The sequence below is a fragment of the Podarcis bocagei genome (assembly GCF_964188305.1).
Source record: "Podarcis bocagei genome assembly, chromosome: 5".
NCBI classification, from domain to species: Eukaryota; Metazoa; Chordata; class Lepidosauria; order Squamata; family Lacertidae; genus Podarcis; species Podarcis bocagei.
Window position 1 is genome coordinate 47,598,860 of NC_138129.1, and position 24,978 is coordinate 47,623,837.

Here is a 24,978-nt window from a genome sequence, read left to right on the forward strand (position 1 = left end):
GGGGAACCAGGTTCGCGTCTCCGCTCCTCCACATGCAGCTGCTGGGTGACCTTGGGCCAGTCACACTTCTTTGAAGTCTCTCAGCCCCACTCACCTCACAGAGTGTTTGTTGTGGGGGAGGAAGGGAAAGGAGAATGTTAGCCACTTTGAGACTCCTTAAAGGGAGTGAAAGGCGGGATATCAAATCCAAACTCTTCTTCTTCTTCTCTTCTTATTATATATTTATGTCCCCTTAACTCTACCAAATCTGGATGAAGTGTAACTAACAGCCATCCATGCTTCCATTTTTTCTGTGCCTTCTAGGCGTGGGTCTGAGAGGTTTTTCTTTTGTCCCAGCACTTTGCTCAAAACCCCCCACTGTCTACTGCTTAATCAGAGCCAATGTCAGCTTGTAGAACTCATTTACCCATCCTAAGAAATCATAGGACAAAAAGAAGTATAGATGAGTGACTGTGAAATCTTCCAGGACTTCTGATTGATGGAAGCAGTTGCCAATATCAAAAATGTTGCTAGGATTATGGAAAAAGCTTGGTGGTGGTGGTGGTGGGGAGATGGGAATTTCCATGGCTATCCACCCAAAAGGGGTCCATTCTCAGTCAGGTCCAATCCACTCTTCTTGCATTTCATAGCATATTGAAAGCATCATTTTGATTCCAGGCAAAGGAGGACTAAAAAAATCATTACTTTCCCAAGATGCCAATAGCTGATCCCTGAGAAATGTCTCCAGGGTTATTGATGCATACCCCCACAAAAAGGCTTTGTTTATAACAGGGGTCAGCAACCTTTTACAGCCATGGGCCAGTCCACCGTCCCTCAGACCATTTCGTGGGCTGGGCTATATTTTGAAAAAAATAATAATGAACGAATTCCTATGCCCACAAATAACCCAGAGATGCATTTTAAATAAAAGCACACATTCCACTCACATTAAAACACCAAGCAGGCCCCACAAACAATCCAGAGATGCATCACACGCTGATTCATGGACCGTTTGCAGGCCGGATTGAGAAGGCAATTGGGTCTTAGGTTGCCTACCCCTGGTTTATATTGTGCCATTTTCAGCTGTGTAACACAATTGTAATATCGTTGGGGTTGCCATTTTCTATGTGAAATATTTACATGAGAGATGAAGATCCCCTGATTATTTTTGTACATATCCTGACCATTGACCATGCTGGCTGGGACTGGTGGGAGTTGGAAACCAATGGCAACTGGAGGGCTGCAGATTCCCCATCCTTGATCTACATTAGCCTAGCAGGCAGATCATAGAATCATAGAATCATAGAGTTGGAATAGACCACAAGGGCCATCGAGTCCAACCCCCTGCCAAGCAGGAAACACCATCAGAGCACTCCTGACATATGGTTGTCAAGCCTCTGCTTAAAGACCTCCAAAGTAGGAGACTCCACCACACTCCTTGGCAGCAAATTCCACTGTCAAACAGCTCTTACTGTCAGGAAGTTCTTCCTAATGTTTAGGTGGAATCTTCTTTCTTGTAGTTTGGATCCATTGCTCCGTGTCCGCTTCTCTGGAGCAGCAGAAAACAACCTTTCTCCCTCCTCTATGTGACATCCTTTTATATATTTGAACATGGCTATCATATCACCCCTTAACCTCCTCTTCTCCAGGCTAAACATGCCCAGCTCCCTTAGCTGTTCCTCATAAGGCATTATTTCCAGGCCTTTGACCATTTTGGTTGCCCTCCTCTGGACACGTTCCAGTTTGTCAGTGTCCTTCTTGAACTGTGGTGCCCAGAACTGGACACAGTACTCCAGGTGAGGTCTCACCAGAGCAGAATACAGTGGCACTATTACTTCCCTTGATCTAGATGCTATACTCCTATTGATGCATCCCAGAATTGCATTGGCTTTTTTAGCTGCCGCGTCACACTGTTGGCTCATGTCAAGTTTGTGGTCAACCAAGACTCCTAGATCCTTTTCACAATTACTGCTCTCAAGCCAGGTGTCACCCATCTTGTATTTGTGCCTCTCATTTTTTTTTGCCCAAGTGCAATACTTTACATTTCTCCCTGTTAAAGTTCATCTTGTTTGTTTTGGCCCAGTTCTCTAATCTGTCAAGGTCGTTTTGAAGTGTGATCCTGTCCTCTGGGGTGTTAGCCACCCCTCCCAGTTTGGTGTCATCTGCAAATTTGAGCAGGATGCCCTTGAGTCCATCATCCAAGTCATTGATAAAGATGTTGAATAAGACCGGGCCCAAGACAGAACCCTGTGGCACCCCACTAGTCACTCTTCTCTAGGATGAAGAGGAACCATTGATGAGCACCCTTTGGGTTCAGTCAGTCAGGCAGTTACAAATCCACTGAGTGGTAGCATAGTCAAGACCGCATTTTACCAGCTTCTTTACAAGAATATCATGGGGCACCTTGTTGAATGCCTTGCTGAAATCAAGGTAGGCTACATCAACTGCATTCCCTTCATCTCTCAGGCTTGTAATTCTGTCAAAAAATGAGATCAGGTTAGTCTGACATGACTTATTTTTCAGAAATCCATGCTGACTATTGGTGATCACAGCATTCCCTTTCTAGGTGCTCACAGACTGTTTGCTTAATGATCTGCTCCAGAATCTTCCCTGGTATTGATGTCAGACTGACTGGGCGATAATTATTTGGGTCCTCTCTTTTCCCCTTTTTGAAAATAGGGACAACATTTGCCCTCCTCCAGTCTGCCGGGACTTTGCCTGTTCTCCAGGAATTCTCAAAGGTGACTGCCAGTGGTTCTGAGATCACATCTGCCGGTTCTTTTTAATACTCTTGGATGCAGTTCATCTGGCCCTGGAGACTTGAATACATCTAAACTAGCCAAGTATTCTTGTACTATCTCCTTAGTTGTTCTGGGCTGTGTTTCCTCTGCTGAATCATTTGCTCCAAATTCTTCAGGTCGGGCATTGTTTTCTTTATTGGAGAAGACTGAGGCAAAGAAGGCATTGAGGAGTTCAGCCCTTTCTGTGTCCCCTGTTTGTATTTCACCATCTTCTCCTCTGAGTGACCCCACTGTTTCTTTGTTCTTCCTTTTGCTATGGACATACCCATAAAAGCCTTTTTTGTTGCTTTTAACCTCTCTAGCAAGCCTGAGTTCATTCTGTGCTTTAGCTTTTCTGACCTTGTGTCTACACGTGCTGGCTATTTGTTTGAATTCCTCTTTGGTGGTTTCCCCCCTTTTCCAATTTTTGTACACATCCTTTTTTAATCTTAACTCAGTTAAAAGTTCTTTAGATAGCCACCCTGGCTTCTTTAGGCACCTTCCATGTTTCCGTCTCATTGGTATTGCCTGAGGTTGTGCTTTTACTATCTCCCTCTTAACAAACTCCCAGCCATCATGAACTCCCTTTCCTTTTAGATGTGCGGAGAGAGATAATTTCTAATAAATGGAGGTACTTGCACACCCCTGTGTTACCACATCTCATAGTATGTGCACCAAACACTAGTTATTGTTTGGGGTTGATGGACTCTAGCAGCTGTTGTATCATTTGTTTCTGCAAATTCAAAACTGACTATTAATTAGCATTAAAGCTGAACTAAAGAGGGGGGGGGGAACAATGAGTATTAAGAAGCCTAGGTAATAGCCCAATTGTGTTGAAGGAAGATAGCAGCAGGATGCATTTACACAGCAGTGTTTAATTGCCAGCACAGGGGCAGGAGCTTCCTAAGTTAGAAGCAAGGGAGAAAACCCCTGAAGTGAAGGGGCATCAAACTCTCTATTAAGAAGAAAATGTGTTGCTACTTTGGGCAGACTTAATTGAGATGCCCATATTTAGAAGATGAGATGTAGGAGTCCACAGAAGTTAAAGTGTGTGATCCAGATAATTTTATGACAAGAGGCCCAGGAAGCTGTTGGGGAATGTTTATTGAATGGAACAGAAACATTCTGAAATAAAGTTCATCGCCTAACACTTGTGCTTGGTCTGGAGATGATGCACTGATGTTTCACTCGTTAACTTTGGACATTTATCATGATGGTTTGCAGCTGCAGTGACCATTGGATTGCAGTCAAACTCAGGAACTAGGTGGGAGAAGCTGTAAATGCAGAAGTGTTATGTTTAACAGTTTCTTAAGAATTCAGGTCAAATCAGGAAAATACCAGCCAGTCACAATCATTTCAGGAATAAAGGAAAAGGTAAAGGAATAAAGGACCATTAGGTCCAGTCGTGACTGACTCTGGGGTTGCGGTGCTCATCTCGCTTTATTGGCCGAGGGAGCCAGCGTACAGCTTCTGGGTCATGTGGCCAGCATGACTAAGCCGCTTCTGGCAAACCAGAGCAGCGCACGGAAACGCTGTTTACCTTCCTGCCAGAGCAGTGCCTATTTATCTACCTGCACTTTGACGTGCTTTTGAACTGCTAGGTTGGCAGGAGCAGGGACTGAGCAATGGGAGCTCACCGCGTCGCGGGGATTCGAACTGCCGACCTTTGATCGGCAATGATTCTATGATTCTATGATTCTATGATTCTATGATTCTATGATTCTATGATTCTATGATTCTATGATTCTATTCTATGATTCTATGAATCCCCTTGCTTCCCTGTACGGCGAGAGTAGGGACCTATGGAACACCGGGTGTATCTTCATGCTGTCTGGCAATTTGAGCTTGAATGCCACGGGGTTCACCTGCTGTGTTACCTCAAACGGTCCCAGCCGCCTGGGTTGCAACTTCTTGCACCCCCCCTTAAAAGGTAACCCTTGGGTTGACAACCACACCCGATCTCCCACCCGTATGGTCTCCCCTTCCCTACGGTGCTTGTCTGCCTGCCTCTTGTAAATTTCCTTGGCCCGCTCCAAGTTCATCTTAAGTTGCTAGTGCAGGGCTTCCATTTCCTCCACAAACTGCTCTGCTGCCGGTACACTCCAACCTTCCTCCCCACTCCCCGGGAAGCCCCTGGGGTGACACCCATAATTGGCCATGAATGGGCTCATTCCCGTTGACACATGTTCAGCGTTATTGTATGCAAATTCAGCCAGCGCTAGTTTTTCTACCCAATCGTTCTGCCTCTCGCTGACGTAGCAGCGTAGGTATTGCTGGAGAATACTGTTCGCTCTTTCTGCTTGCCCGTTGGTTTCCGGGTGTCTCGCCGTTGAGAAGCCCACTTCTACCTGCAGCAAGCTCATGAGCTTCCTCCAGAAACGGGAAGTAAATTGTTTCCCGCGGTCGGAGATGACCCTCGAAGGATTCCCATGCAACCGGAAGATGTGATCTACAAACAACCTGGCTGTTACCTCTGGCGTGAACGCATGTGAGCAAGCTATAAAATGGCACATTTTTGTTAGTAGATCGACCACTACCATTTCCTGCTTGGCAGGGGGTTTGACTCGATGGCCCTTGTGGTCTCTTCCAACTCTATGATTCTATGATTCTAAGCCCTAGGCTCTGTGGTTTAACCCACAGCGCCGCCCGCGTCCCTATTTCAGGAATACAACTGTGCTAATTGAGAGGAGGTGGATTTCTGATTCCTGCTCTGGACACTCACTTTTGTAGACATTTTATTTCATATTTCTTCCCCATTAAGACTGAGAAGCACAATCCCTTATTTGTTGTCTCTTGGTAAAGGAGAATGTGAAATATTCAAGGCAGGTACTGCATCTTTTGTCTTCATAGTGTAAATGGGGCCTTGGAACTAACCTGGGGCTTCAAGGTGTGATTGTAGTACAAAGATTATTACATTCCCTGGTCTAACAGTCTCCTATCTAGGTAGCTTTTGAAAAGCATTCAAGTTGTGGGAGTGTGTGGTGTGCGCTTGCGCCTCTGCACTGTGTGGAGCTGAAATTGTACCCTGTTTGCTTCTTCACAGCATCTGCATGGAAGTGGCTTTTTGATCTGTGTGCCCAAGTGAAATTGCCTCATTCTTTTCTCCCAAGGGAGCAACTGATGAGATCTCAGTGTTATTTTATTAATTTTTCCCACCCTGTGTCTACAACTTTACACGGAGGCAGCAGATTATTCTAACAAGTCCCCCAAGCCCTTTCTCAGAGGAGCCTCTTATCCTAACAGATCCCGGTGGATTACAGAAATAGCAATAACCAAGGATCTAAAGAAAGAGACAATTTCCTCTGCTGATAAGGCAGAAGCCAAATAGCATCATCATTGTCTATTCCACTATTTATCGCCTGCGCTTTCAGAGATATGGCAAGCAGGGGAGGGAAATAATCCTGTGCTCCTTGTTCCTTTTGTTTCTTTAGCAAAGGCTCATGGTGATAATAAATAACAAAAGTGATAATTGGGTATTCTGCCCAGGTGACCAGGGCCCCATAATATTCCAACACAAAGGAAGGGAGGTAAAGAGGCATGAGGTCCACCAAGGGCAATATAGGTTTTGACTCCACAGGCAAATTGATCCAGAATCAGGAGCGTCTATAAACAGAGGGTTTAATTTAGAACAACTTGGGTTTAGCTGTTCAGATGTGCACTGACATTATTTGTTGCAACAGTTCAACCCTAATCAGAACTTAGGAGGACAAGACCCGTAGCAGATCTCCACACTATTAGGGACCCTGAAGAGCCACTGGATCCAGACATGACTGCCCCAGGACTAGAGGTTCCCACACCAGCTGCCTGGCTGGGTCTCAACACACAATTTCCAGGGCTATAGGAGCAGGATATAGCTATCCATGTAGGGACTTTAGAGTCACCACTATGTGCTGGTTAGGAGCACATGAGGCTACTTGGGAGGAAGGGGATGGAAGTGCATGGAAGCATTTGCTTAGATCAGAGCCTGGTTAGGAACCAGGAAGCGGTGGAGCTTCCAGCTCCCAATCATTGCAGAAGCAAGGCTGCCTTCCAAGCTCAACCCTCATTAGCCTGGGGAAAGGGACATGTGCATTCTTCCATGGTGGCTACTAAGTTCTGGGGACTGATGAAGGGTGTTGGAGAGCCCCCCCCCCGAAAAAAGTGTATGGACAAAATGTATGTGGAGTTTCTGTGAATTAAATATATGCCTTGTGATTGTGTGTTGGCCCAGCTCTGTCCACTTTGGGGTATGGTCCCACTGCTATTGGAACATAAGCTCTGACAGCTTTCTGCTGAATAATATGGCCTATCTCTATACTAGACTAACACAACAATTTTGATCAAGAAAAGCATCTATAGCAGGCTTCCTCAACCTTGGCCCTCCAGATGTTTTTGGCCTGCAACTCCCATGATCCCTAGCTAGCAGGACCAGTGGTCAGGGATGATGGGAATTGTAGTCCAAAACATCTGGAGGGCCAAGGTTGAGGAAGCCTGATCTATAGCCATGGAGTCCAGGTACCATTGAGTGTAACTGCATCCCTGTTCAGCATCACCCACATGGGTTCCTTTTATGCGCATCATTTCATTTGGATACACTGGAGCATGCTGAGCTGAGGTGGAGTTCTAGATCCACAGACAGACAGATGTTTCATTTACTGCAGTCATCAGGAAAACAAGAATGGAGGAACTCTGTAAGATGAGTGGTTGTTTTGGGGGCTAAAGTCCTAGGTTCAATCTCAAGCATCTCTAGTCAATCTCAAGCATCTCTAGGTCCTGGAGACCTGCTGCTGGTCAGGGTCAATAGGACTGAAAGAGATGGGACAATGATCTGATTCAGTATACGGTTACTTCCTATGACATATATAGGAAGTTGATTGAGGCTGAGGTGGGCAGAAAGGGGAAGGACACAAGAAAGGAGAAATGGGAGCTCTCCAAGAGGGCAAAGTAAAAAAAAGTGACCCTGAGAAATCCAAGAGAGCCAAGGCTGATTGGCTCCCTGCAACATCAGAGAATGGTACTTTAAGTGAGCCAGGAAGGTAGTACAATGTCTCCTTGACATATAGTCCAATATCTGATGCAGATATTCTCTCAGGCCAACTCCCTTTGCCCTCAGTCAAGATACCAACTGTCATGAGGAAAGAGGAGGCTCCAGAAAGCTTTTTCTTATGGTTCTAGCTTAGAATATATCTCAAAATTGGAGTTATCACCGACAAATGGAATAAAAGGTTGGCATGTTCTCCACCTAAGTATCAGCACCATTTGGAATGAATAATCTTCCAGCCTGGGCTACCACATTTGAGGATACCTATCCAGGGCTCAGCGAGAGCCTCTCTCTAGGGACAGTATCCACTGCCCTTGAAACGTTGTGCCCTGCCTAAGCCACTTTTGATTTAGTCAATGGAGGCAGGTTTATTGTTTTAAATAGAAAGCATTGGTAAGTACTCCAGTGGGAGCATCATGACAGTGGCTGCTGCCTACACAAACCCATTAGCAGCCACTCTGCACCTCCTTTTTCTTCCTCCTCCAGCTCTGCTCATTAAGAGCAGCTTCTTGCCTCTCAGCTTTTATCAATATCCCAGAGCCTCTGTGACAGAAGGTCCCCAAATGCAACCATCTTTGCAGCATGGTAGTATTTTTCCCCTTTTGTTGGTTAAATTTTATTAAACACTTTCTGAATATGATTTTACAGCATAAATTAAAATTATTTTTTATAGCAATTGGCATATTAAAGTGAAAAAATACACAGAGCTTTGCAAATGTCATAACACTTGACCCAACAGGAAATTAACAGGTAATTTTTTGAAAAATAACAAGAAAAACAAGAAAAAGTGTATCTGAAGAAGTGTGCATGCACACGAAAGCTCATACCAAGAACTAACTTAGTTGGTCTTTAAGGTGCTACTGGAAGGAATTTTTTTATTAAGAAAAACAGGAAAAAGGAAAGAGCACCCTGTTCCTCATCACCCCATTATGGTGTGTGTTGATTAGGGACCCTTTCAAAATTCTCTTGCTCTGAAAACTTCTCTCAAGATTCCAAAGTTTTGCATTACAGCGGGACCTCAGGTTAAATACCGTATTTTTTGCTCTATAAGACGCACCAGACCACAAGACACACCTAGTTTTTGGAGGAGGAAAACAAGAAAAAAAATATTCTGAATCTCAGAAGCCAGAACAGCAAGAAGGATCACTGCGCAGTGAAATCAGCAATCCCTCTTGCTGTTCTGGCTTCTGGGATAGCTGCGCAGCCTGCATTTGTTCCATAAGACGCACACACATTTCCCCTTACTTTTTAGCAGGGAAAAAGTGAGTCTTATAGAGCAAAAAATACGGTACTTAATTCGTTCCGGAGGTCTGTTCTTAATCTGAAACTGTTCTTAACCTGAAGCACCACTTTAGCTAATGGGGCCTCCCGCTGCCGCCGCGCCGCCAGAGCACGCTTTCTGTTCTCATCCTGAAGCAAAGTTCTTAACCCAAGGCACTATTTCTGGGTTGGCAGAGTCTGTAACCTGAAGCTTATGTAACCTGAAGCATATGTAACCTGAGGTACCACTGTATCTGGTCTTATTTCTGAAGTGTGAATAATAAATTAAGGACCCTTGATTATTCCATTTTTGTAAATTTCTGAATTTGGTTTAAATGCTGTGCATTTGCAGTTTGCTTCAGTTTTCAAATCCTTTTTCTCTACCCCTCCCCACCCATTTTGCCATTGCACACACATTAAGGCTGCACTGAATTGATAAGGGCCATTTTTTTCAGTGACTTGTATTTATATTTGCCTTTCTTAGCAATTGGTATTTGGGGGATGAGGCCAAATTCTTTTAGGGGAAGAGAATGGGAGCAGCCACCATTTTGTTTTTCCTAGTGTTCTGAAGCACTTTTTGCAGCTTGGGAAATTCAAAATTGCTACCACCATAAAACATGTCTACCTCCTTCAGCACTCACTGTGGGCTACCATTATATTGGAATTGATTTCTCTCACTAAGTCGTCTCGCTTTTTGAACTTGCCCACTAAGTTTATGCACAGTGGCGAAAGTTTTAAAAGCCATTGTTTTCGATGCAGGAACCGTTGTTGCTTTCAGTCACTTTGTGCTGTGCAAAGTTTAGCAGCAGATAGCATCTGCTGCATAATTAATTTCCTATGAGTCAGAATTGGGACTTCTTTCTCTTCTTCCTCCTCCATTCAATAACACAAGACGGAGATCTAAAGAGACCACTAATTGACTGAATAACCATTACAACTTCCTGCCCCAAAGCCTTAATTGGACCCAAGATGTGGATATGCAAACCTAATTCCTCACAACTTCCCCAAACAAACTACCGTATTTTTCCGTTTCTAAGACACCCCCCATGTATAAGACACCCCCTATTTTTGGGGACTCAGATTTAAGAAAATGGGGGGAGATGGCCCTGTGTATAAAACGCCCCCTAATTTTTGACATTATTTTTTAGGAAAAAAAACCTAGTCTTATACACGGAAAAATATGGTATATCCCTGTCTCAATGTTAATTTAATCTGAAGAGAAGCATTTTACCATCTAAGCACAAGATTGTCTGTGCTGTTTTAATTTAACAACAAACTGATAACTTGTTAATCTCTTCTTTTAAAAATTGATTTACCTGCAGCCAGAGGCTTACCCAGATCTACTGTGCCATTTATGATGCATTTTCATCCAAGGATAGATGTTAGGCTTTTAATATAAAGGCATTAATATTTATTGAAAGTGTCACTTGACCTCAAAAGACCTAGCTTGTTGAAAAATATTAATTGGGCAAGTTGTATCTTTCAGACCAGTGGATCATACAATGTTCATTTATTTTGAGATAGATGATAGATAGATAGATAGATAGATAGATAGATAGATAGATAGATAGAGATAGATAGATAGATAGATAGATAGATAGATAGATAGATAGATAGATGATAGATGCATTTTTAAATTTGAATCATCTATATCTAGCACTCACATCCTTGGGTAGCCTGAAAAGAATTTTACCTTTAATATGGCAGATGTTTTAAAATCCACAATTAATTCAATTCAAGGGTCACCAACCTTTTTGGGCCCATGAGTATATTTGCAGCCTAAAGAAACTGGGTAGGCAGCACAAACCCCTACACCCACATCACAACCAAGCACACATCACAACCTAGTCTTTTGGCAACAATAGAATGATTCTTTCAAGACTAATATAAGAGGGAAAGGGGGCTTCATTGGTCTACTTTGGCAACCTTTGCAGTAAAGGTTATTGCTCCATTTTTAGAAATGGGGAACTGAGCCTAAATATGATTTCTCAGACACCAAGCAGTCATAATTCTCAAAATTAAGAAGCCTTTCTGTAGTGTACCTGTAAATAAGCCCTCTGGATCAAATTAGAACATGAAAAGCAATATTTTGAGAACTAAGATTAGGTAGATTCTGGTAAATTCTAAACAAAGCCATTACCGTTGGCTGCAGAGTATTTTTTATTCCATAGCAGAGCTGTTGCAATGCAGAAGTTTTACATAGTTTTCTGTTCTCTTTGATGAGCTTTGGTGCATGACAGATGTCATCACCTATATTCTGGCTTGGTTCCCGTGAGATACTGGCACATCACAGCTGTCTGGATTAGGGAGTATATAGTTCCCCTCCCCAGCAAACAAGCAGAAGAAGAGAGAATGAAGCTGAAGCTACATCTCCTGTTAGCAATTTTAGGTGTGCAGTGAAGCAGATGTACCCAAAATGCAACCTTCCCTCTCAGGGACTGGCTGGACAATGAGGAGTGATGGCTAGATACTGATGACACTAAGGACGGTTGGAGACAGACTTGGAAGAACTGGGGGAACAAGTAACATCCAGGAGATGAGGGTTAGAGGCAGGAGAAGCTGCAGGATTGGACAGTGAGGAAGAGGTGTATAAAGAGGAAGAAATAGGTCAGGCTGGTGTAGAGGCAAGGGCTGCCCCACCTCTCCCTCCTACCCCCACACCTCCTGCTCCATGGTCTCCCAGGACAGGATTGGAGCTGGAGGAGCCTATGTCTGCTTGCGTTCAGCTTGGGTGGGGGAAGCTGAAGTCCCGGGCGAGGCTTCTCTGTTGCGACAACTGGGTGCACACCTAGGAGTAGCTGAGAGAAGTAGGATGTGCCTTTTCCTCACTTGTAAGTGTAATTTAGACAAAAAGGTCCTCACCATGGACATTGCCTGACAGTGCTGTGACATTTCCTCAAGAAACTGGGAGGCATAACATATTTTGTTTTGTTTCCAGAGATGTGGGAAATGATGCATTAGCAAATTCCCCACCAGCCCCAATTTCAGTTCCATAGCTTTGCTTTTATGTGGCAGCTTGAATGCTATTACACACCTTCCCACTATTACCAGAGTGAGGACCTGCAGGCCTGGGAGCTAAATGCAGTTCTCTTTGTCTGGCCCCCAGAACTCTTCCCATGCCATCCACCCCTCTCCCCGGGCCAGACCTCACTCTGGTCCAGCCTCACATGCTCAGTGTTTTTACCTAGTTGGGCTGTCCTTGTCTCTTGCTTAACTAGATGAAAGATAGAGAGGAGTGTGTGAGTGTGCAGAGGAACTATCCTGCACCACAAAGGTAAAATGTACCTGTGTTGCTCCACCTACTTTATCTGTTTAGGGAAGCTTTTAATGTTTGATGTATCACAGTATTTTAATATTCTTTTGGAAGCCGCCCAGAGTGGCTGGGGAAACCCAGCCAGATGGGCAGGGTATAAATAATAAATTATTATTATTATTATTATTAACTTCAGGCCTCACCCACCAGAAAGTTGTCCAGAAGGGAATGGGACCCTCAGGCTCAACAAAGTTTTCCTCACAAATGACAGACACCAGCACATTAGTGTCTCTCATGAAATGTAGCACATTAATACAGAGGCCATGTTAAGAAGGAAAGCACAAATAATGGCCTCTACCCAAGGAAGTGAACCCTACAGCTCCACACTACACAAAATCTTGTCCCTGTTTACACCAATAGCCATAGGAAGTTTGGGAGGATGCAATTTACCCCAAATTGATGCACTAAGTGATGGAAAAACAGGATTAATACTTGTGGTAGAGAGATTTGGATCCACAACAACAGCAGAATGAAAGCTACAAATGTGTTGTATGGTAAACAATTGCCTGGACAGGCCTCTAGTGCAAAGGTGTAATGAAGAAAACACGGTGTGTTTAATCAAGTCCCCATCTGGTGTAAATTGGCCATTTGGGACTATACCCCTTTAGGTCTCCTTGGCAGAGATCTGAATTAAATAGTGTCCTGGTTAAAGCCAACAGAAATAATGCCCTACTTGCAATGATGCTTGCAATTGTTTCTGAGTCTTTGTGGTGAATAAGTTTGTCACTGACAGCCTGATTGGTCCCTGGCTGGGGAAGGTAATGCAGCAGTCATCACAACATGAATGCCCTTTTGTAGCCAATGCAATTAGAAATTTGCTGTTCCCCCTTCCTTTAGTGGAGAGCTTGAGATGGTAGAGAGTGTCTCTGTGTGTCTGTGTGTGTGTAGCATACCTTGCTAAGGTGTGCTGTGACTGATCTGTGACAGTAAAAGACTTTTGCAGAATGCCAGAAAATCAGTCAGCAATGGGCACACTACTTTTTCCCATGGATATGCTTCAGCGTATGCACTTTCTTCCTCTGACAAATCGGTTGCACAAACACAACTTTTGAACAGCGACATTGAATAGCTCTGCTTTCTAGTAGAAGAGAAATCCAGTACAGTTTCTAGGCTCATCTAAGGACTTGAACAAACACAAGCCCCTGTGTTGCATAATGTAACAATCTACAAAAATGGAAATGCAACATGTTGGCTAATAACTGTTAGTGAATATACAATTGGTTATGATGTCATTCAAAATATATGAACAAACCACTTTAAAATGATGTATATATTATATAACACGTCTCACAAAATATACAAGTAACTACAAGTTGTTATATGTATCAGAGACAAAGAATCAAACAAATCAATGAATAGCGAGGAACGCCAAGCTGTCTCTCAAAGGAAGACGTCTCACAAAAGTCTCAAAGGAAGACGTCTCTCTGGAGTCTCAAAAGAACAGTATAACCGGAATAGTTCAACTGTTTCGGAATAAAGTCTTCATCGGTGAATAATTTTCAATGGAATATTCATACTAGTAGGGATCATGCTAGTGGATCAGGGCTCATCTAAGGACTTGGCCATGAGCAGTGATCAAAGTATGGCACGTAACTGAACATGGAAGGTGTGTCTCCCTTGAAAAAGCAGGCTCCTTTTCCAGAAGGATGCCTCATTTCTGTGGTCGTAACTGGCCAGCAATGCAGACTCCACACTGAACTGGGCCACTACATGCTCCTTGCCAGCCATGTGGACCAGAGGGAGCATCTCCAGAAATGGAAAAATTCTGTATCATGTATTTCACAGGGAAATCTATCTGAGTATATACTAGGGGTGCACATTGGCTCTGTGTGCAGCAAAACTAGAACAGAGGTGATCCAGGTATGGTTTTCACATGACTCAGTCAAATTCTGCCATTTAACAAGGCAACTTGAGTCAGATCCCAGACACCCTAAAGTACTGAGTCATTCTGTGAATGTGGATGCCCCCCAGCTGCATTTTGCCCTTAAAATGAAGTAGCTGCATTATTACTTTTGTTATTTTGAAAAGGGAAACCCAGCCAGTTAGGGAAATGCCCTGAGCACAAGTGGGGAGGAGTAGAAAGGGAAGGGTATCTTTTGTTTTGATGGACAAACCTAAGTCTTAACCTCAGTGAATTATTTCCCCTGTGCATTCCAATCACAGTGACCTGGACAAGGGAGCTGGAAGTAAATAAAAGTGGTTGTTTTTGTGTTGTTGTTCCTCTATGAGTTTTGCCTGGGAAAGCAGAATATTTAGCAGTGTGGTAGACCAGGCATAGGCAAACTCTGGCCCTCCAGATGTTTGGGACTACAATTCTCATCATCCCTGGCCACTGTTCCTGTTAGCTAGGGATGATGGGAATTGTAGTCCTAAACATCTGGAGGGCTGGAGTTTGCCTATGCCTGTGGTAGACTATTGGTATCCTCTCTTATTGCTTTGGTTCCAAACAAACAATTAAAAATAAATACTTAAATCAATTTGTTTCCATTCTGCTGCTGGCCCCACCCCCCACTTTGAGTTATTTTGATTCTTAGTTTGCAAACTCTTGGGACAGCTGAGTACAGAGTAGATATGGGGGAGAAATTTGATTCGGTTCTCAATTAAAGGTGGAGCTACCAAATTCACACTTTCTGAAACAATAAGCAAGCCAAAACATGGTCATTCTTAAGAATTCACACTTCATAGAATCATATAATCATTGGTCTAGCCAAGGCAGAATAGTGTGGGACTATCACTTCCTAGGGACGCGGGTGGTGCTGTGGTGTAAACCACTGAGCGTTGGGCTTGCCGATTGGAAGGTCGGCGTTTCGAATGCCCGCAACGGGGTGAGCTCCCGTTGTTCAGTCCCAGCTCCTGCCAACCTAGCCTTTTGAAAGCATGTCTAAGTGCAAGTAGATAAATAGGTACCGCTCCAGCGGGAAGGTAAATGGCGTTTCTGTGCACTGCTCTGGTTCGCCAGAAGCAGCTTAGTCATGCTGGCCACATGTCCTGGAAAAACTGCCTGCAAACAACCGTTGGCTCCCTCGGCCAGTAAAGCAAGATGAGCACTGCAACCCCAGAGTCATTCACAACTGGACTTAACTGTCAGGGGTCCTTTATCTTTATCACTTCCTTTGATCAGGACACTATAATTCTCTGAGTTTTGCAAAGCAGTTCTCCAATCAACCAACATATACAAAAATGCACATACTGCATAAAATGTGCATAATTATGCATATATTGATGGGAATAACATACAAACATGCAATATATTTAGGGAAATTGCTTCCAAAATGTTCATAGTAGTAAAAACTGCATACAAAAATGTGCCTTTTAGGAGATGCTTGAGCAATAATGCTTATGAATTTTCAAGGGGAATGAAAAAAAACACACGGCCAAATTGCTGCAGAAATGTAGTGAAATGAATTTAAGACTGGAGGAATGAAGAAATGAGAGAAACCAAAACTGACAGTATCCCTGTCAGTATCCATCCCTAGTATAAGGTCATTCACTTTCACTTTCCCTCAGTTCAGTTCTGGGGCTTTTGTTCCTTTTAATTCAATCCCTTTCTGTTTTCCAACAAACACCTCCTACCTTAATGTGCCTTGCATTCCATCTGTTTTTGCTCATTTATACTAGCTTTGCATAGACTTCTCTTAGAGTCCCCCACTTGTTGCTGCTGTGTGTGTTTGCTGGTTCTGTTGATTTCCCCTAGTTTTTTCTCCCACTTTTAGTTTGCTTGTTCAAAGTCCCATTCTCCTCTCTGCAGTTTCAGGGTACCTGTGATTTGATTACATTGAATTCTTTATCAGCATCCTCCTCCTCCTCATCATCTCCCCTCCCCCTCTAGTTCTGTTATTACCCTTCTCTCCCTGGCCCTCAGCTCTACCTGATTGTCCCTCAAGTAAACTCTCAGTTGTGTTGCTCATTGACAGCCTATTGTTACCAACTTACCCAGAGGCACCTCCCTCATCATGTCACTGGTTTTCAGGCTGATTGTCCACAAAATACTAGAGGTGAAGTGAAGTGATTTCTGTTTTACCAGCTCAAAACAATAAAGCCTGCCCTTGTGGGAGAACCACTGCACATATCATTCTGAAAGTTGGCAGGCTTCATCCTCTGACTAGGGGCAACCATGCCTGAAAAGTGCATCCAGTTAATGCAGAAAATAACAAGTTGCTCCCCTCCCCTCTTCCAGAATGCCCCCAAATCTGATCAAGGGGTTCTCCCAACCCTATGGAGCAGATTTGGAGAGGGTGTGGGGAACACAGGGGGAGGAAAATAGGGAAAGTCACATTGCATAAGCAGGAACCCTTGCACTGATGGAACATGTTACTTGAATGCTAACCATCATTTTTCCAAGGGCTACTGACATTGTCATTGACAGGGACCATTGGGGGAAAAGAATTATAGGAGCTAATTATAGTGACCCTTCCCTCTCCCTACTTGCTGCTAGAGGTAGTATAGTGGGGATGGGAGTAAGATAAGGGGAATAGAGGATTAGTGGGAAGGGGAGAGAGGAAAGGGGCTGCCTGGACTGGGGAATGGCAGAAGATGAATTCAGTTCATGAACTCTAAAGCAGAGGAATTCTTATCTGGCTCAGATTAAAATCTAAACTGGATTTTGGATTGTAATACTGGCCTAGTATTTGAGGTGAACATTGGAAGTCCCTGTGATTTATTTATCTCTTACATTTACATTCCAGCTTGCCTCCAAGGAGTTCAAGGTGGCATGCATAGCTTTACCTCTTCCCATTTTCCCCTCACAACAACCCCATGAAGTAGGTTAAGCTGTGGGAGAGTGACTGGTCCAAGGCCACCCAGTGAGCTTCCTGGCTGAGTATGGATTTGAGCCTTGGTCTCTTGGTTTTTGTCCAACGCTCTAACCACTGCAGCACACCAGCTCTCATTCATATTTCCAAGCCTGGAAATACTCTGTCATCATGCAATAGAGAGAAAAGGTGCATTGGCTGAAATTCCCTCTTATACAGAGTGATGAACAGCGTAAGATCCCTGTCCTCTTTTGTATCCACTTTACCTGATTGAAAAGCACGCTGAGAGTGTAATTCAAATTCATAGCCTTCTATCTGTAAACTTTGGAAACTCCCCCATGGCTGTAGGATTTATGGTTTTGCAGTCATCCTCCCATCCCTGAATCCCACTGCTTTTGAGAGCAGCAGAATACAGTTAGATGAATGGGAGAAAAATGAAGCACTCCTTGTAATTTGAATTGCTAAATACAAAGGACCATGTCACAGAAAATGTTGTGATGTGATTGTGTGCTCTACCATGCAGTTGTACTGATTGTGCAATACCGTCAATAAGAACATTAACACTCACAAAATATTCGTTTGCAAATCTCAGCCATTGTGCCTGTGGCCTGCCTCCCCCACCATGCCTACTGCCATGTATCTTGATACCGTGTGCACATGAAATCCATGCTAACAAATATATGGACTAGTGTTCTGCATCCGAAGGTCTGATTGACTCGATCATCACTAAGGCATCTTCAATAAGCCCTCATTTCAACATTTTTTGATTATACCACAATTCTTCAGAATATTCCATGTGTTCTGTACATATGTTCCATATACTCCATACATGTGCCCCATCTCTATAGCTCAGTCAGCAGACAATGAGACTCTTAATCTGAGGATTGTGGGTTCAGGTCCCACAAAAAGATTCGTGCATTGCAGTACTTGGAGATAACCCTCGTGGTTCCTTCCAACTCTATGATTCTATGTGGTTGGGTTCACATAAAGTTCATCTGTGGCATATATTGAGGGGGGAAATAATGCTGTCAATGTCACATATCTGAAAATAGGAATTCATACAGACTGTAGCAAGGATCTGCAAGATTGCCATAGTGTGTGTGTGTGTGTGTGTGTGTGTGTGTGTGTTTGTGTTCCCCCCTCTTCAGTAGTTGGAAGCTCAGCAACCTTTAGTAATCCATCTTCTTCTTTGGGTGCCAGTGAGAAACCTCTTCATTTCACCTTTTTTTCATTTCTGCATCAAGAGATAATTTTATATCTATCTTTAGGTAGCTAAAAGACTATTCATAAACAATGGCAGGAAGTAATTTTCTAGAGGTTAGAAAGGTTCTAGGCAGTACTGGAGCTGGGGAGAGAAGGTGGGAGCAAATACCCGCCCTAAGATTTGCCTGTCCATCATCTGCCCAACCTGTCATTAGAATCTGTAAGCATAGTGAGGATGGAACAAGTAGTGTAGCCTGTCATCTTAGTCTCCCACTATAAGCACTATACCCCCCCAAAAGAAAGCCCTTCTCTTTATAAAGCCACCTCTGCATGAACATGTGCACACCACCATACCTACAATGATGTATGCTAGTTGTTCCACCGTTAGACTGTGCCCATGAAGAAGCCTTGGGAATGGGAGCAGCCCAAAATGGAGGCCTTTGTTTATTTTTGAAACGGGCCTAGAGAGAACCTGCCAACATTCAGGTTGTGTCTCACAAATCTACCATACTCCTTCTTGGCCCAGCTCATTGTATTTTACCTGGAGTCACCTCTCTTTTCTATCAAGATGATTGCAACCCAACCCCAAAATGTGGTGACAGGTGGCTTCTATAAGGTAGATGGTGTGTAAGGGAAAGATCTATACTAACTTTAGCCCTAGTCTCTGCCCTGATTAGCAAATTGTAGACTGTAAGACTGAGCTGGAAACCCCCTGCAAAAATGTGTGTGTGAGAGGGGGGGGGACATGTTCTGTGATCTCCTTGTTGGATGTGGCAGTCAGAGGAAGAAGTTTCCTTAACACTTTTGGAATGAGGTTTCTGCTTATGTTACTGGATCTAATCATGATGTGTAGTTGGCAGGAAGCTGTAGAGAGACCTTTGAGTTGCTTCCTGCACCTTTATGTAGTGTTGACCCCAAGGCATTCTCAGGAATTCAGCTGGTGGGAAGTTGTAGACAGGGGATTATTCCATGGCATGGAACTTTTAATAAAAGAAAGCAAAGGAAAAATGGAAAACCCTTGGTTACCTCCTAAGGTTAAATAAGATAAGCGGCAACCCTTCCTGTAAATTTCTAAAGAAATCTGTCCCCCATGCCAGCCTTATTTTCCCCCAGGAAAAAAATAATAGAAAGTTTGAAATGTTTTGGCATAGCTCTAGTAGGATGGATCCAAAATTTTAGTAAAGACAAATAACAAAGAATAAAATGTGGGTGTGTATGACGTTTCTCAATGTGTGATAGAGATTCACCATGCAACCGTGTAAAGAGGGTGGGGGACAAACCAGTGGAGGATGACTTGTCATTTGAAGTGTTGAAGAATTGCCCATCCCTGCCACCTCTCTGCGATTGGGCAAAATGAAGAGAGCTTCTCTTCCTGGTGCTATCTGATTTACACATCCCCCATTTGTGAGATGCCTGCCAGGCCCTTTCCATAGAAAAATGGATTATTCTACAGTCAGATTAATGGGCTTTCATTTTGCAAAACATCTGTCACCGTTAGTCCTGGACAGTGAGCGTGAAATTAGTTTTGACTGCAGAAAGGCTACGTCGGTGTGTAATATGTGACTAACATTACAACGGCTCAGGAAGCGAGCTGGTGAATGAGAATTACCTGTTAAAAGGAGAAAGGGCTTTTCCTGTATACTCTGGGATGGGAGGGGCAATGCATGGAATCCGGAGGAGAGGCTTAAAATGGGAGGGGGGAATACCCACCCATACAATGTTTCTGTGATTGCAATGTATCTCAGCTCCTTATTTGCTGCTATGGAATTAATGTAAGAGGTGAGAGGATGAAGAAAGTGCAGCCAAGATGCCTTTGTGGATGCAACAAAAGGGAATGTTATACAAAAATATCCCTTGTGCAACAGTGTGTCTTAGCTTTGCAATACAACAGAGTATCACAAACACTCTGTAGCAGAGGTGGATAAACTGTGGCCCTCCACATGTTGCTGGATTCTAGCTCCCTGGTTAGTAAGGCCAAATAATTTGATGCGAGCTGGAGTCCAGCAACCGCTCCTTTCTATAGCTATTCAGTAGAGCTGCAACTGCCTATCTATAGCATAGTCTGCTAAAACTCCATTGATCAATTGACAGCACCCAATTTTAATGACGGTGGGCAAAATTTGAATTTGTGGATCTGCAAGTTGTTTATTTTTGGCGGTTAGTTTGGTTCTAGTATGTTACTGTTACAGGGAAGGAAAATGAAGCCTTGGGTATTAACCTTCTAATTATGAATGGTAGCTTTTGCTTAAGTTGAAAATCATCTCATACTTCCTTCACTTTGTCAAAAATACGCCCGTATTTAGGTTTGGTAATGTGAAAGTTTATTTACATTTAAGCAATTTTTTTTTTAATTGTTAGACAAGGAGAATTCATTGAATATATTTGCCACCTGAACTCTGGGATCATCTTCCCTTGGTAACTTACAAATTGTCTTCTTACTGAGACTGGCAATATGTGATAGGACTCAATATTGATGAAGCATTGGTGTATTTTATCTTTTCATTTTAATGGGGCTATTTTAGATGTTGTAAAGTTATAAAGCTTCTGAGATGGGATGGAAGGAAAACACAACTAAACTCTGCCCTATTTAATGTGCTATGAATAGTGTTGGGCAGGCATTATTTCTGCAATAGCTGGCATTCTGGCCACCAGGTAATCTCTGAAGGCCCATGACACTGCAACCTTATGAGAACCAAGCAGGTATAGGTCTGACCAATGCAGGATGAAATGGAAGATTATCTGGGAATCCTATGAATACCACCTTGAATTGCATCATAGAAGGAAAGCGGGGCTGTAAATGTAATATCCTGTTCTTGAGTTATATTTTCAGATTTAAGTTATTGGATCAAGGAGGAGGTTCGCTTAAAACAACCAACTAGGATGCATAAGAAATTCAATTCATTTCACTCTTAAATGCAAACCGAGTTAATTGGCACTTTTCTGAAACAATTGACAAACCAAAACACAGTCCTCCACAGTGTACAGGAAAATGCAAATATTAGGGGAAATAGCATTAAAATGTTATATATCGGGGGGAAACTTTACAAAACTGTGTATATTAGGCAACATTCCACATAAAAATATACTTATTAAGAAACATTCACACAAAAACGCTTTGAAAATTATCTTATGGGTATGTAAATGAAGAGGATTGAATTTAAGATTAGAGGAATGAGAAACTGAAATTGACAGATTCGCCGACTCCTATAACTAACACTAGTTTGTATGATGTATTTGTATTGGAAGGGGTAAGGTCATCCATAAGTTATGTGTGTCGTGAAAGCCAGCCCTGAGGACCATTTTTGCTACTAGAAATAAATATTCAGTTAATTAATTCTTCCACTCAGATTAATTGAAACATGCTCATCTCTCACCTGGTTTTGCTCCAAGCAACTCTGCCCACAGACAACAGAGAAACTTTCAGGTGGTTGTGATATTTTAGGAAGTAGGTTTCAGAGCTGAGTCTGTTTTCTTATGTCTTTCAGATGTACATTCAGACCACGACGTTGACCATCTCGGTGAGCCTAAGCGCCTCTGTCTCATTGGGTATGCTCTACATGCCCAAAGTCTACATCATCCTCTTCCACCCAGAGCAAAATGTGCCCAAACGAAAGCGCAGCCTCAAGGCAGTTGTGACAGCAGCCACAATGTCCAACAAATTTACTCAGAAAGGAGGCTTCCGCCCCAATGGAGAGGCCAAATCGGAACTGTGTGAAAATCTGGAAACACAAGGTAACCTTCTAAACTCACCTGAGTCCATGTTGCCTTGCTCCCTTTAAAACATCTTCCTCTAATTGTGAACTCAAGTAAAACAACCCTATAAGGGAGAGCAGTGTGCTCATATTGCAAAGGAGGGTGACAGAGCTCAAGAAAGCTGGCTAAATGAATTCATAGCTAAGGCATGGAGTTTCTGTGTTCTAGATTTGCAGCTCCATTTCTGAGCCATGTAACTGCACTACCAACACAATCATAACCTCTATAAGTTTTAAAGTATGGGAGGCCTATCATATGAAATTTCACATGTTCAGAATAAAGGACATCTGAAGGGTCTGTGGAAGACACACAAAATAAAGGAGGATCACTGGGGTGCACAGAAGTTAGATTGAAAGATACTGTATAGAGGTTTCTGAATCTCAATGGTTTAACAGTAGCAAAACAAAACAAAACAAAAAACCCTAGGTTGCTGAAGTCAAGAAAGTTGGGGGTGGGGGGGCTAAACAGGAGTAAAATTGTGTATGAAGACCAAGTATATGCACAGAGGCACCTTGTGCAATTCTGTGTCTACCTTCCTGGGCTCCTATTGTGTAGCTGATTCTTGTTGGCAGACCTCAGGGTTTTAGTGAAAAACAAAGTTGGTCCCACAAGCCTAAAATCTTCCAACCTGCTGATTTACAAAGTGGTTTAAAGAAACCTTGTTTGGCATGTTTCCCTGCTTATGCCGTGTGTAGCATGGCTTACAGGAGATCACATAAGGTGCCAGTGCACCTTGAGGTCAAAAACATGTTATGCCAAGCAAACATTTTTAAAAGCATACTTATCACTGCCACTTTCTCTTTTTTTTGGGGGGGGGAGTAGCCATATACATCTGGATCAGGACTCTGGCATGTGGGAAAGGGTGGTTAATGCAGGCTTCCTCAACCTCGACCCTCCAGATGTTTTTGGCCTACAACTCCCATGATCACTACCTAGCAGGACCAGCGGTCAGGGATGATGGGAATTGTAGTCTCAAAACATCTGGAGGGCAGAGGTTGAGGAAGCCTGGGCTAATGTTTACTGCCCTGTGCTGTTTAGCCAGTGAACATTGATAATACCCTGATTGCTATTTCCTCTGGCTGTGCTGTTTCCTGCAAATATCATCTTTGAGAGTAATTAAGCACTCTGGTAGATTTTCAGTGAGAAAACAGCATAGGAAGCAAACAGGTATGGGAAGGAAAGGGTTACAATGTTGCAGTCCTGATCAGGATCAGGCCCCTGCACAGCTGCTTTTCTTCCTATAAAAAGAAAGCGTCCAGTGCTATGCATACCTTAAAAAATGCAATGCATAGTTAGATATTAAATGCTTAAATATGTAAATGTGTACATTAAGATATGAATGCTCAGTGTAATGTGTAGCTTGACTCTTATACTTTCAGTATATGTATGCAGCACGTTCTGCCAAACCTAGAACAAAGACAAGAGAAATTGGGCGTATTTCCCCCCTTTAGAAATATGTTTCCATGGCAACCCTCCCCTTTCTCCCTTGGGATGGGAACCCTTGTGAAATTCAGCAGTGCTTAGAAGAATAGCAAAACCAGCACAGCCTGATGTTCTGAAGTACCAATTACCTGGAACTCCTGTTGCTTTCAATGGAGGCTGCAGAGCTTATTGCCTTTGAAAATGTGTGTGTGTGTGTGTGTGTGTGTGTGTGTGTGTGTGTACACACATTCTTCAACTCTACCCTCTGAAATAGGCATGGGTGCAAATCCTGGAAAAAAATACAACACTCCAAATTGTGGGAAATCTGAATGTTATATTTGCATGCTTGGCTTCAGCTTACCGTAGCTGTGGAAAATTGGGCAGCAGTAATACAGTAATGAGGGACGCGGGTGGCGCTGTGGGTTAAACCACAGAGCCTAGGACTTATGGATCAGAAGGTCGGCGGTTTGAATCCCCGCGACGGGGTGAGCTCCCGTTGCTCGGTCCCTGCTCCTGCCAACCTAGCAGTTCGAAAGCACATCATGTGCAAGTAGATAGATAGGGACCGCTTTGGTGGGAAGGTAAACGGTGTTTCTGTGTGCTGCTCTGGTTCACCAGAAGCGGCTTAGTCATGCTGGCCACATGACCCGGAAGCTGTCTGCGGACAAACGCCAGCTCCCTCGGCCTATAGAGCGAGATGAGCGTGCAACCCCAGAGTCGGTCACGACTGGACCTAATGGTCAGAGGTCCCTTTACCTTTACCTTTTTAATACAGTAGTGTCTTCTGTGATTGGGTTGCACTTGCAGAGAGGAACTTTTTATAGGGCACAGCTACATGCTGACTTCCCCCCTCCCCACCCAAACTCCCAGAAAGCCCCCATATATTTGTTTTCCCATATGCTTACATTGGGGCTGGGGGGAGAAAGTTGCACTATCTGTTAATGAAGGGCAGGGAAACTCAAAGCAGAACTTCCGTTTTTGGCAGCAGTCCAAGTTCAGCTCTCTCCATAAATGGACACTTGAACCGGTAGCTGAATTGTAAGTAAAAGAACCAAGTTTTCTTGAGAGCAATTCAATACCCATGGTCCATTGCCAAGTGTCTCAATATGCTCTTCCATTTGAGCCCCTCTCTGAGTTAGCGACAGGGCACTTGCACTTAGAATTTAGCAAAGACAACTGAGCTGTTTTCCTCACAATTGGGAAAATAGTTTGGCTACTTGTGAGCTCAGTTTGGACTCTGTCACGCCTTGATGATGTCATTTGCAGCACAGGCAGGTCTGATTCTGCCTTTAGCCTCCCTTTGAACTTCCACACTTTCTCGTTGCTTGCGCGCACACCTAGTGGTGCAGTGGAGAAAGGGAGGTTTTTTTCTCCCCCACCTCATTCTCCCATCCCATTTCTGCCACTGCAAGAACAGCAATCTAGGTAAGCAGAGTAAGCTGGAGTGAAGAGATTCAGTGATATTACTACATTATTACATCTATGTGCTACTTCAGT

The 24,978-nt window shown here is 43.4% G+C and overlaps 1 protein-coding gene across 2 annotated transcripts in view; it reads left to right on the forward strand.

Moving 5' to 3' along the window:
- The window catches only part of GRM4 (glutamate metabotropic receptor 4), a 318,705-nt gene that overhangs the window by 283,557 nt on the left and 10,170 nt on the right, over positions 1–24,978 (forward strand). For both annotated transcript variants that reach the window (XM_081195813.1, XM_081195814.1), the window contains exon 10: positions 21,792–22,038. In XM_081195813.1, coding sequence (XP_081051939.1) covers positions 21,792–22,038 — 247 coding nt within the window. The remainder of the gene's footprint in view (positions 1–21,791; positions 22,039–24,978) is intronic.